We start from the raw sequence: 13,027 nt of genomic DNA on the forward strand, positions 1-13,027 counted from the left end.
CCGATTTTATAACAAAGTCCTGATATGAGGGTTTTTTTCATCCTGCTTCCTCTGTTTCCGGTCTTCTCTGTCAGTTCATCCTCCTCTGTTCATCTTGAATTCCCTCTTTCCCTGCCTGTCTCCTCCCCACATCACTCCGCTCTTGGCAGCGGCGCTATGAGTTTCTCTTTTTTATATGTGCATCTATTTAAAGATCTAAACAGTCTTGGACCTGCCAACTGGAGTTGTAGTTAGAAAATATGAGGCAGACTCTGTGAACTGTATGTTTTCTAAACCCGGTGAACCTGCACAGCGTGGTGTGGCGTCAGACAAAGCTCAGAGAAGTGGAAACAGGAAAAGTAGGCTACTGGGTTAGACTAGAATATGTTATGTGCTTATTTAATCGCATCAGGAGGAGACACAGTTCACAAAGTTCATCTGTGGCGATGGAGATGACACAGATAATCTGGAGAACAGATATCAGTATTGAAATGGAAGAATGGTATTTGACAAATGTATTTTTGTGTGTTTAATTTTTTGTGTGTGTCGCTTTGTAATCGTTTATGTATGTGTGTGTTCCAGCACTGGAAGGTGTTCAAGGTGATAACAGAGATTTTCATCCTGGTGCCTGCGCTGGTTGGACTCAAAGGAAACCTGGAGATGACCCTGGCTGCTCGCCTCTCCACTGCTGTAAGACGGACCGGGTGTTTGATGTTTTCATATCGTTTGGTTCAAACCTTGACAACTTTATTCAAATACACTGTTTGTCGAAACAGTTTTTCCAATATTTATGAAAACCAATATGTCCTTATACTCACATTTATCTCCCAACATACAACTCGCCATCTACAGTTGAGTCAGTTCTAAAACAATATCATCACTTACTGTAAGTCCTTCTAAAACCACATATCATCATCACTAAAAACTAATGGCAAAGTGAGGTTTGTTTATTTCAGTCTGAGCTGCACATCCACCAGAGCAGCTGCTTCAACCTCTTGCTGTTAAATGGGTTTGTGACATGAGGATGATCGGCAATGCAACATGTTAAATTATTCAGAGAGACACTGACATGTGATTTATACTAGGGTCTTGTTACAGCAGTTGGCAGATAGAACTGATAGATCTGTCATCCCTGCTGCTTATTGTAACATTTTGCTGCCTAACCTGCTGAGATCTGTGGACATGGTGCCACAGAAAGAAACACAAGCAACTGGGCCCACATATTACACTGCAATTACTTTGTTCATCAGGTGTGGTGTCACACATGGACCCCAAATTGAAAAGTTTACAGGGTACAGCAGTAACTTATGTTGCTGTTGACAAGAAGAGGTGAGAACTTGAAGAAAGTAGTGGTATTATATCTGCAGGAATTAAATCCTTATAGCAAAAGGACATACTTACCAAGTATGGTTGTGTCCTGAGTGTATCCTGTAATGATTTAGGATTTTCTTTATAATTAAAAAGGTATTACCAGCTCGCTCCTTTATGCTGTGTTGCTGCCTCCTATATCTTGTACCTTTCCCCTTGCTCCCAGTAGCCACCTGCTGAGTATTTCATTAGTAAATACTGTACACTATCATCCGTGGGCTGTAATTTAAGCTCTTACTCAAAGTACGACTGTTGAAGTTTCACTGGGACCAGATTAATGATTTGCTCAGGTTCGTGTCTACTAGGAATGCCTCATTTTTGCCACTGATTCCTATCACGTAATCATCTCTGAGGGAGATCGGCCAATGCTGATGATTTTTTTTGGCTGCACTGCAGATGGTGTGTGCTTGTGTGAGACTTTGGTGTATCAGTCACACACACTTCCACATGGGCGACATGTTGTTTTGTTTTGATGGCCTGTCACACACCAGCGAACTGAACAAGGTGGGAGGTCGACCACACTACAAAGCACACTACACAGTCCTGCTGCCAGGAAAAGTCACCAGAATATCAAGAACAGGTGGTTGGTGACTAAACACATCAATTGTGATCCGCTGATCACGTATATTAATCTGAAATCAGCCAATAATGATCAGTGGCCGATCAATGAGGGCATTCCTTTTGTCTACTGCACGTTAAAAACAATAAGCTGTAATATTTTATATCAACACAACCATTGCTTAAAGGGATACTTCACCCAAAATCAATAATCCACCAATTGTCTACTCACCGTCATGCCAAGGAAGGGTTCGGAGAGTCATCAAATCGCTTTTCCGGCTGGCAACGGGTTTTCATAAAATGGCGGCAGATTGTAATCAATTTTGAATTGTCCAGAACACACACTATAAAACATCCAAATACCTCCATACTGCTCATCCGTACTGACCCAAGTGTCCTGAAGCCGCGACATGAAAAAGTTGTTCGGAAAATTAATTTGATCTCTGTTTTTAGTCTTGTTGTAGTAGTAGCTCCCAGTGGCTCCATTGATGTTCGTGCGCATGCGCGAGATTTGCCACGAGATTTCCGTTCATCGTTGTAAACCATTGGATGTATGATGTAAACACATCTTGCAGCAAATCTCCCACTAGGAGCTACTACTACAACAAGGCTAAAAACAGAGATCAAATTATTTTTTTCCAAACAACTTTTTCATGTGGCGGCTTCAGGACACTTGGGTCATTACAGACGAGCAATATGGAGGTATTTGGATGTTTCATAGTGTGTGTTTTGGACGATTCAAAAGTGAGTGTAATCCGCCGCCATTATATGAAAATCCGACCCCCCCCTGGAACTCAGAAAGCGTTTTGATTACTCTAAAAATTCTCCAAACCCTTCCTTGGCATGACAGTGAGTAGACAATTGATGAAATATCGATTTTTGGGTGAAGTATCCCTTTAACCTTGTCAACCCAAACTCATTTGAACAGTTGAGCCTGCCTTATCTTCATGTTTTTAGGCCAACACCGGCCAAATGGACGATCCGGATAAACAGTGGACCATGGTGTGCAGCAATCTGGCACTAATACAGGTAACGTACTGTGTAATTTCCTGTATGCATTCACACAGCTCGCTGTTTTTGACATGGTGAACTGAACGGAAAGTGTTAAATCCTCCGTCTCCTCTCATGCCCCGCAGGTTCAGGCCACAGTGGTTGGCTTCCTCGCAGCAGTCGCCGCCGTGTGTTTAGGGGCGATCTCCAGAGGAGGTGTTGAACTGGACCAGGCAGCTGTTCTGTGTGCCAGCAGCATCACCACTGCCTTTGTAGCCGCTCTGTCTTTAGGTCAGTGGCCTGTGACGCTTTTGTTGTTTTGCCTCGGAGCAGCTATTACAGTTTATTTTATAGTCTGAAGATGTTGACCTCTAAACTTTTAAATTGCTATCCCACTAACATAGACCAGTGGAGTAACAGATGAATGAACACATCTGTATTTCAGAGATGTTTGTATCCTGAAGACAGGATACAGGTGACCTTTGATTTATCGTTTAGTTTTGCGTGTATTGTTGGAGCACTGAGAGACTCAAAAGTGAAGATGTGTTGATAGGAACATCTTCTAGGCTTCATAACTAAAACTAAACAGTTTTTCTAGATGATTCAATTTTTCTGAACTTTAATGCATGAACAGAAAGGAGCTGTCTCACACACATAGTAAACACTGTCAAGCAGCTTAGCACCTATCTCCACATCTTCCCTTCCAAAATGTAATTACTGCATTATCTATAATTCATCCTGGCCACAGATGTTCTGGTGTTAATCAGGCCTGATGAGTCAGAGAACTACACCAGCTCTTTGTTATGCCTCTACATCAGCCTGACTGAAGGTCAAGGTCACTGTGACATCAAAAGGCTTAGTGTTGGGAGCACACTATCTCTTTTGACGCCTTAAGGGGATCTCTTTAAATTTGGCAAAACATTGACAAGAACTCGAGGGCACACTGATTCGATTTTGGTAGCTTAAGGTAAAAAAAACACCTTTTGGCCATTGTTTTTGGCCAAATTTCAGACAGTTATTATGACAATTATGACATTTGACACAGATGGTTGATATTTTATATGAATCTGGATCAACAGGAATGTGACCGACAACTAGTCTGGGTGGTGGAGGCAGACAACCACGAGGCAGTGATTCTAGTTTCCTGATGTTTTGTCTGAGTGGAGAGTCATTTCTCTCTAAATCCGTTTTCCGATGTGATTTTTTTTTCCATTGTACATTCAGCTTGTCTGAGTCTTTTTTTTCTCTTTTGTGTGAGGCTGCTTGATGTTTTGCAAATTGTCTTCATTGATAGAAAGAAACCAGACAGACTCCAGCTGAGAGAGTTTGTCCGTTTTGTGTTGTCTTGTCTGCTCTGATGATGATAATTCTCATTCCTCTCAGTGTCTGTGTTTGTCCGGTCACGCTCTCTCTCACTTCCCTCCCTCACCGCTGCAGGCCTGGTGATGATCGGAGTGATCATCGGCTCCAGGAAGGTGGGGATCAACCCGGACAACGTGGCCACCCCCATCGCTGCCAGTCTGGGGGATTTGATCACCCTCTCCCTGCTGGCCGGGGTCAGCAGCACGCTGTACGAGTATATAGGTGAGTAGATGAGTAGTAACACTAGAGCCAGACCTCAGATCAGATTTATGACTCTGTGTTGCTGTTTTCCATGCTGCTCTAGTGTGTTCTGGCCATCAGTCATTCAGTCAAATCAATACTTCATGCACCGTCTCGATGGTTTATTGGCTCCTCTGAACCCGACAGATCTTGATTTATGACGTTTTTTGATGCTCATCTAAAATCAATGTAATAATGTGACTTTATCACATAAGAGGAAACATATCAACCATCACAGAACGTCATGCTGAGAACCAGAACACAAGATGGCAGCAAAACACAGATTTATTTTCAGATATTTCATCCTAATGTCATGATGTGTGTCTGTGTGTGCACATGTATGTATTTGTGTGTGTGTGCATGCGTGTGTGCTTTAGTTCCGCACTATAAACATGTGCATCCATTTAGTTCCCTCTTTTTGTCCGAAGCCTCTTAATGTATGTGGCCTGTTCCTTATGTCCTAGGGCCTGAATCTGTGTGTGTGTGTGTGTGTGTGTGTGTGTGAGAGAGAGAGAGAGAGAGTCTCTCGACTGTTTGTCAGAGGACTTATACATATATACTTGTGAATGGGTGTAGTGTGAAATGTGGAATTAGCTTGAATAAATTCTGCCTCAGTGGAGATTTTTTCAATTTGCAATCAATACAACAGTGATGAAGCTGTTACACTGAACTCATCATGTTTAGTGTTGAAATATTTCCCCAGAAATGTTGTGGAGAGTCAAACTGCTCTTTGGCAAACTTCAGGCAGCAGCTCCCTCTGCCATAGACACCACGCACCTTGATTTTTATACAGCTGACACACTCACAGTTTACAGTTTGTCTGGCTGTGAAATCACAACTGTTTTGGTGACTGTGTAAGCCTGACCCAGCTTCATACAAATCAAGTTGCCTGAGATCTCTTTTTTGTGAGTCGTGTTTATCATATTCATCCTATTCATCATATTCAAGTGTTTTTTTTTGTAGCTCTAACCCACTGACTGTATCGCCTCCAAATTTGGACTGTAATGCAACTTGTGACTCAACTATGTCTATTTTATAATATCTTAAAAATACCTCAATGTGTCAAAAAGAGAACAAAAAAAACAGAACAATTGAGTTGTTTATATTTTGTGGGTGTGGGGAGCACATTGTAATTCATGGCTTATGTGAAATGCGGTGTTAGATGATGTGTAACCTCATACCTGTTCCTGTTCCTGTTCTTCAGATATATGGTACCTGTCCCCCCTGGTGTGCCTGCTCTTCCTGGCTCTGATCCCTGTGTGGGTGGTGGTGGCTCGACAGAGTCCTCAAATCAGGGAGGTCCTCCGCTCAGGGTGGCAGCCTGTCATAGTTGCCATGTCCATCAGCAGGTATATACTGTATATCCATACACTCATCTTGTTAATTGCTGATTATCACGTTAATTTACTTAATGGAAATGTGCACTGTTGCTCATGGCTTAAGATTTAAAATGAAGTTGAATGAAATAAAAAAAAACCCGACAAACTTGAATAAAACAAAATGAGAAGTAGACATTTGAGTTCTACTGCTGCAGGAAAAAAGCATTTAACACTGATCAATTTATTCTTTTTCCTGGTGTATATAATTACAAACTGCAGAGTCCCTGCAGAGTTCTCGTACGGTAGAAAAAAGAAACAGATTGAGCTGAGCAGACTAAAAAGTAATCTGTGAACGGACTGCTAATGTGAATGGAGGCTTCTGTGGTATACATCTGGCATTCAGAATGAGAGTAGGAAATAGTCAGTTATAATAATAACGACAGTGTAATTATAATTCCCCTGTTTTTTTAAGTCATACAGTGCAGCTTTCAATTGTCATACCAGTCAGAGGAAAGCACTAACTAATAACTGGTGTCAGAAAATTTGAGAAAATAGTACAATGTCTCAAATACCGCACCATGTTGTAGTTATACATCAATATATAACCTGTCCAGCATCACATATACATTGTGCACTAAACAACTTAATCAGAATAAGCTTGAAAGGTTAGATCTGGTTCTGATTCGCTCTGTGTTTGTGATTTCCAGCTTCGGTGGACTCATCCTTGACAGGACAGTGAGTGATCCCAACTTTGAGGGCATGGCTGTCTTCACACCCGTCATTAACGGTGAGCTGGATGGTCCTTAAAGCAAATTGAAGCCGCAAGGATAAAGCATTATCAAAGTTAAATTTGTTTTTTTTTATCTATGTAGTTAGTGCATGCAGTCCAGAGTGATGCATTCCTACACAAATCCAAACAGGATGGTTCAGCATTGTGTAACTTACATAGATTCATCGATGTAAGGTACACAATCAAAATGGCAAGAGAACTGTATTCATATTGACATATTGATCTTGAAAACAGAAATAAATGAGGTTTTAGTGGTGATATACATTAACTAATATTCACATTTGATTAAACAGTCAAATGTGTGTTCCTGTCAGATTGTTTTCAGCAGCACGTTATGGACTTATTGAGAGCTTTGTGTATAAATTGGACTATTAAGACTATTAATTTAACATTTGAGTCAGTGATCTTAAATGTATTACAATGAAATACAGAGCGGTAGCGAAAGAGACCAGGAAAGTTCTTACCATTCATGATGTCCAGTCACAGTTCATTTAAATTGCCATGGTGAAATGAGCTGAAACCAGTGGTTGTCTGGAAGGTAGGAGGTCTAAAATCATATGTGATACATTGGAAAAGGTTTGGCTCTTATATTAAAGTATACATAATTCCAGAGTCACTGGGCTAAAACATGCAGAGCTGCCAAAACATCCTGTAAATGAAGCCTTAAAACCACTGGAACATTTTGAGAAGCATCATTTCAGACACACCGAGGCCGACACGTGGAGCATCAAACTGCTCCGATGATTCACTCTGAAGTTCCCGTTTTTGAGTTTCATCAAAGATGTATGAGTTGTTTTAACAATACGGGAAAACACACCCTGCACAACCCTCATCAGGCCAACCAGCTTGATGGATCAGATAGCCTACATGAAGCTCCTCTGCATTTGCTAAAAATCCATCTTCAAACAGCATCATTGCATAGCAACTGTAGCCACTATAAGGTTAGCAAACATTAGCATGTCCGTTTAACCAGATTAGTATAGCAGCAGCCTATAACACCATTATATCTAACTAGTTTATTTGTTTGTATCAGAGGATATGTTACAAAAAAATAAAGGTTTAACAATACAATCACCACTATTCAGTCCTTAAGTCAATGCTAACATTAGCAATGCTGTCCTGTTTGCACAACAGAAACTCCAGACAAATTAGTTTCTTGAAATACTGACATTTAAACACATCAGTAACAAGCTATCTCTTGTAATATTAAAAGTAAAATTCACTGTTTTGTAAATACCAGCAATAAAGTCTGACTTAAGTCTCACTTAAAGGGATAGTTCACCCTAGAATGATATTTCGCTCATTATCTACTCACCCTCATGTGGACTAAGGGCTGGAAGAAGTTTCAGAGTCCACCGTCCCTTCTCTGAGTTACAGGGGGTCTCGGCATAGCAGTGCATGTCCATATAACGGTTGCAAAGGGACACCGGAGCTCTTCGTAAAAAAACACACACAAAAAAACATCCAAATACCTCCATGATGCTCGTATGTAATGACCGTCTTGTGCTGAAGCCCCAAATTGCGTAATTGTCCCGAAAAAAATTCAATAAGTCTATATTTTAAGCTTGTTTGTAGCGGAAGCTTCTCGAAGCTCCTCTTCCTGGTCCGTCCAAATCTCGCGTGATTCGCAGTAACCGCACTGACGCATGCTGACGCCGGCGCAAATCACGCGAGATTTGGACGGACCAGGAAGAGGAGCTTCGAGAAGCTTCCGCTACAAACAAGCTTAAAATATAGACCTATTTATTTTTTTTCGGGACAATTACGCAATTTGGGGCTTCAGCACAAGACGGACATTACATACGAGCATCATGGAGGTATTTGGATGTTTTTTTGTGTGTGTTTTTTTTACGAAGAGCTCCGGTGTCCCTTTGCAACCGTTATATGGACATGCACTGCTATGCCGAGACCCCCTGTAACTCAGAGAAGCCACGGAGGAATCTGAAACTTCTTCCAGCCCTTAGTCAACATGAGGGTGAGTAGATAATGAGCGAAATATCATTCTAGGGTGAACTATCCCTTTAAGACTAATTGGTTCTACGCTGCAATTAAAGACATTTAGGCTGTCAAATGGACGGTCATGGGCATATTTAATAATCAGTTTGAATGACTTGTTTTAAAACCCATCAGTTCGAAGCAGTAAAAAGTAAATTCACAGTGCCAATGATAGCTTAATGGGCTAGCTAACTTGCTATAACCAATAGGCTTCATCTTGTGATGTTTCTAATTTCACTGATTTGATGGCTTCCAAATAGAAAAAGAGAAGCACCCATTATCTTTATTACAGATCCACTACAGGATGTAGATAGGAAGAGGGGAAATAATCAAGAAGAGGGAAGCAATAAATGAGAAAACAATGTTTTGTAAGATGAACTGATTTTGTAAATTGACCCTTGTACAGGTCATTTAATTTTTGGATTTGCATTCAGCTGTTTTCTCCATGAGAAAATCACTATCAACTGTAGAAATCAGAGAGGGATGATGTTTCAGACAGATTGAAGAATCCCCCTCAGACATGGAGAAGTGGAGGCAAAAAAAATAAGCAGCTTCAGAAGAAGAAGTGGTTTGGCTATGAGGTGATGCATGCAGGCATCCACTGAGTATATGAAAGAAGTTGATTTAAACCACTAATAGTGCACACCCAGTGCCCTTGCATAGCTGACAGGGCCTTTAATAACCACTGACTCTCTGTGTCACTGTTTCTTATTTTGTCCCTTCCCATCTTCCCACTGTTTCTCTATCTCACTCTCTGCGTCTCTGCAAATTTCTAAATTCGCCAATCTGGTTTGAATTTCCCATTTCTCCCTCACTGGCTTGCTTATAAACCAGTTTTATATTTTACTAAAAAAGTTCCCTCAAGTCTTTTCCATCTCACAAAGAACATCTGTGCCATTTTGTGGGGTAAATAACTTGGAAAGGTGTTTGATGTAACTGCATTAGGCACAGATACCCTTGTCAACACCGAAATTAAAATGGACTGAGCAGTGGGTTCTGGAAAATTTGTTTGAGAACAAACTTGGCTTTGGAGAAATAAAACGGATGGCTCGACTTTCACTAGGAAGATAAGATCTGAAATCTCTTCACTGCCTAACCCTGGTTAGAGCCTTTCTGGTTGCTTTGATTTACGTAACATCTGGGGCAGATTAGTAAATATGAAATTGACTTATCAAGGCTCCGACATCTTGACACAATGTCAGTATTTGAGAACAGGCACATAATGATTTTAGCACAAACAGGGTTATGACTTGTGTTTTGCCAGAGGAACCATACATCTGTGTGCGGTTGAATTTCTTTCCATACCTAGTACGCGTTGCTGCTTGCTTGGTATCAGGTTTGTATTCATCTCAGTTACTGTGACTCCTTTGGCCATGTCTCAGCTGGGCTTTGGCCTGTGCAGCTTATTAAGATGGACTCTGCTCTGTAAACCGTGGCCAGATCACGTCCGAGCCAAACCTATGTCATTACTTGGCTTAATTCGTGTGCAGGCGATGATGAAAGAGATTAAGCGTTACTGATTTTAAAGCTGTGTTTACTGTCCCATGTTTGGAAGAACTTTTTGTCTCGCTTGATTATGATAATGCAAAATCAATATCAGCTTTTCAAATCAATGTGTGGGAAAACAATAAGGCTTTGTCTGCCAAAATGTTTGTGCTCTTTTGAACGGACAATAAATCTTGTGTTCCTTTTTATTGCAGAAATGATGTTACAAGCAGGGATTGAAGCGGTTGCTCTGCATTGTGTCACATTCTTATCCTTATTGATTTACTCAGTCAGTTTGTGCTGTGTTTTCTTCCACCCCTGTGCAGGAGTGGGAGGTAACCTGGTAGCCATCCAGGCCAGTAGGATCTCCACCTATCTGCACTTTTGGAGCATCCCGGGGGTGCTTCCTTACAAGATGAGGCAACACTGGCCCAATCCCTGTATCACCTTCTTCTCCTCAGGTAGCACTGCCATAATGTACACAAACACACAGCAGCAAACCTTAGTATATTAAACACATGGGATATCTTAGAATAAGAGCAACTGCATGTGATGTCATTTGAATTATTATGTAATATAATTATGTTCTGGCTGTCCTTCTGGTTATGTTTCCATGTGCATCACGTATTTAGACACATATGTGCACATTCTGCTCTGTGTTACGGTGTCGATCAGTGTTTTCATACTAACAGTTGTTTAAATGGGGGACACACCACATGGACATAAAAAATCCCTGAGCAGCAGGTTTGAGTCATGGTGGGTTGGACCGTTTACTGCACAACACTCCCCTACTCTCTCTTTCTCTCAGTACTTCCACTCTGTCTTCAAAGTTGCTGTCAGATAAAATCTTAAGAATTGCCCCAAAACAACTTTTAATCATAAAAACACAGACACAGTAATTTGAGAATCATTGCCTGTACTCATGACCCTACAAGAAAAAAACTTTGCAGCTCCTCTGAGTGTCTTCCAGTTCAAGGTTGGACATCCTACCTGTGTTTTTACCAAGCTGAATTAAAGCCACTTCTCTCTGTGTGTCTCCCAGGGGTGAACTCCAAGTCGGCACGTGTGCTGCTGATGCTGGTTATCCCCGGCCACTTGGTCTTCCTCTACGCCATCTCTCTGCTGCAGGGAGAGGAGGCTCCCATCTCTATAGCCTTCACCGTCTGCTACCTGTGTGCTGCTGTGCTCCAGGTGAGTCGGTGCACTTCTTTGAACACATATTTTACTGCATTGAAACATAAGAAGTGTTCCTGCCAGCGGTGGTACTGCAAACACTGAACGGTTTCTCATGAACTCCGTGGCCCTGAGTTGGCCCTGAAGTTTCACACGGTCCTCTGATACAAACTGTGGAAACCAGTCATCAGAAGGTACATTGTAAGACTTTGTACAGCCTGATGAAAATGGCTGCTGCCACCTGTTACCTAGCTGTGAACTGGCCCGTGCCAGATGTTGGTGTTTCAGCGGCTCGGTGAGATAAAGACTCGCTCCAGGATAGAACCAGAAGTACACCACACTGCTGCCTCACTCACCTTCCTGACCTCCTCAACATAACATCATCTCAGCTGCTCGGTGTTTGCACAAATCTGACACTCATTAAACACACAATGTTTGACGGTCGTGTTTGTATTCTTGCACCGAATTAGAGGTTGTGTTCTTTGGTATCGAGTCAACGGGTGCTCGGAAATCTCAATAAACTCTTGGAGATTCAAATAAAGCTCAGTCTTCATATTTGCTCGAGTCCGCAAAATCTGAGCGAGACCTTGAAGGATCTCACTGTTCATAGGAAGCTGTTGCTGAGTCAGTGGACTGGGTGATGTGATGAAACAAAGCACAAAACTTACACAGATGTGGAGAGAAATAACCTAATGCCCTTTCATGCCAAAATCAGCATAATGTGGATCTGTTGCATCTCATCTGCAGCCTGGTGCTCCTGATAGTGATGGAGCCTCCAACTGAGAGATGTCAGTTGGTAAAGATGTTTTTAAAACTTATTTCAGGGCTGAGATCATGCTTCCAGCCCCTAACACAGTAAATATGATCCAAATTAATCTTAACTCTTTGTAGTTTAGATTTCCTCAAGGTAAACCATTTGTTTTTGATCATGTAGATATAAACTATATAAATGAAATAGTCAATAGATTAATAGTAGTTGTAGCCAGGGCCGTTGTATAAGGGAGAAAGGTGATGATAATTCTAGGGGTCCAGTGACCAGTAGGGCCCACAAAAAACCTCAGTAGTCTAATCTTTGTATGACTGAATTATTCTGCATTAGACCCTGACTAATACTCATAGTAGTGCTGCATTAGCATCAAAACTAATAAAAGGCTAAATAAATAATGATAATACGTACGTAGTCTAATAAAAAAAAGTGGAAAAGTCAGGCGGCCCACTTTAGTATTCTTTCAGGGGGCCCAGAATTCCTAGCAACGGCCCTGGGTGTAGCCATAGTGAAATGCTAATGATTTGCATCAGGATGTATACAATTTGCTGTTTGTTTTCTTTCTTTCTTTCTATGGGTTTTTCTTTATTTTCAGTTTCTTTACAGTACAGAATGATGCTAATTTAAGCTTTAAATATCATGGTTTTTCCTTTTTTTTAAAATTATTATTATTATTTTCCTCTAATTGCTGCCAACTCAGATCTGCTTTTTGTCTCTTTAGGTGACTATCCTCCTTTATGTTGCCGACCTTATCGTCCGTTTAATGTGGAGAAGGAGTCTGGACCCTGACAACTTCTCCATCCCCTACCTGACTGCCCTGGGGGACCTGCTGGGCACCGGCTTCCTGGCCCTGTGCTTCCGCTGCGTCTCACTGGTTCAGAGCCTGGGTTTATGAATTTCTCCCTTTACCATGAACTCTTAGTCAGCCACTGTCTTGCCGCACCAATTTTTATTTGCACAGAGATGCTTTTGATTAGACAATAAAGCATTTTCTGATCTCTG

At 41.4% G+C, this 13,027-nt stretch overlaps 1 protein-coding gene across 4 annotated transcripts in view; it reads left to right on the forward strand.

The window, feature by feature from the left end:
* The window catches only part of slc41a3 (solute carrier family 41 member 3), a 54,991-nt gene extending 41,964 nt beyond the window's left edge, over positions 1–13,027 (forward strand). For all 4 annotated transcript variants that reach the window (XM_085781165.1, XM_085781163.1, XM_085781164.1 and 1 more), the window contains 9 exons: positions 562–669; positions 2,863–2,934; positions 3,042–3,186; positions 4,333–4,479; positions 5,702–5,846; positions 6,524–6,603; positions 10,413–10,547; positions 11,129–11,277; positions 12,747–13,027. In XM_085781165.1, coding sequence (XP_085637291.1) covers positions 562–669; positions 2,863–2,934; positions 3,042–3,186; positions 4,333–4,479; positions 5,702–5,846; positions 6,524–6,603; positions 10,413–10,547; positions 11,129–11,277; positions 12,747–12,920 — 1,155 coding nt within the window. In that variant the 3' untranslated portion in view covers positions 12,921–13,027. The remainder of the gene's footprint in view (positions 1–561; positions 670–2,862; positions 2,935–3,041; positions 3,187–4,332; positions 4,480–5,701; positions 5,847–6,523; positions 6,604–10,412; positions 10,548–11,128; positions 11,278–12,746) is intronic.

This window comes from Trachurus japonicus, chromosome 7 (assembly GCF_045865225.1).
Source record: "Trachurus japonicus isolate A0001 chromosome 7, Traja_1.0".
Lineage (NCBI taxonomy): Eukaryota > Metazoa > Chordata > Actinopteri > Carangiformes > Carangidae > Trachurus > Trachurus japonicus.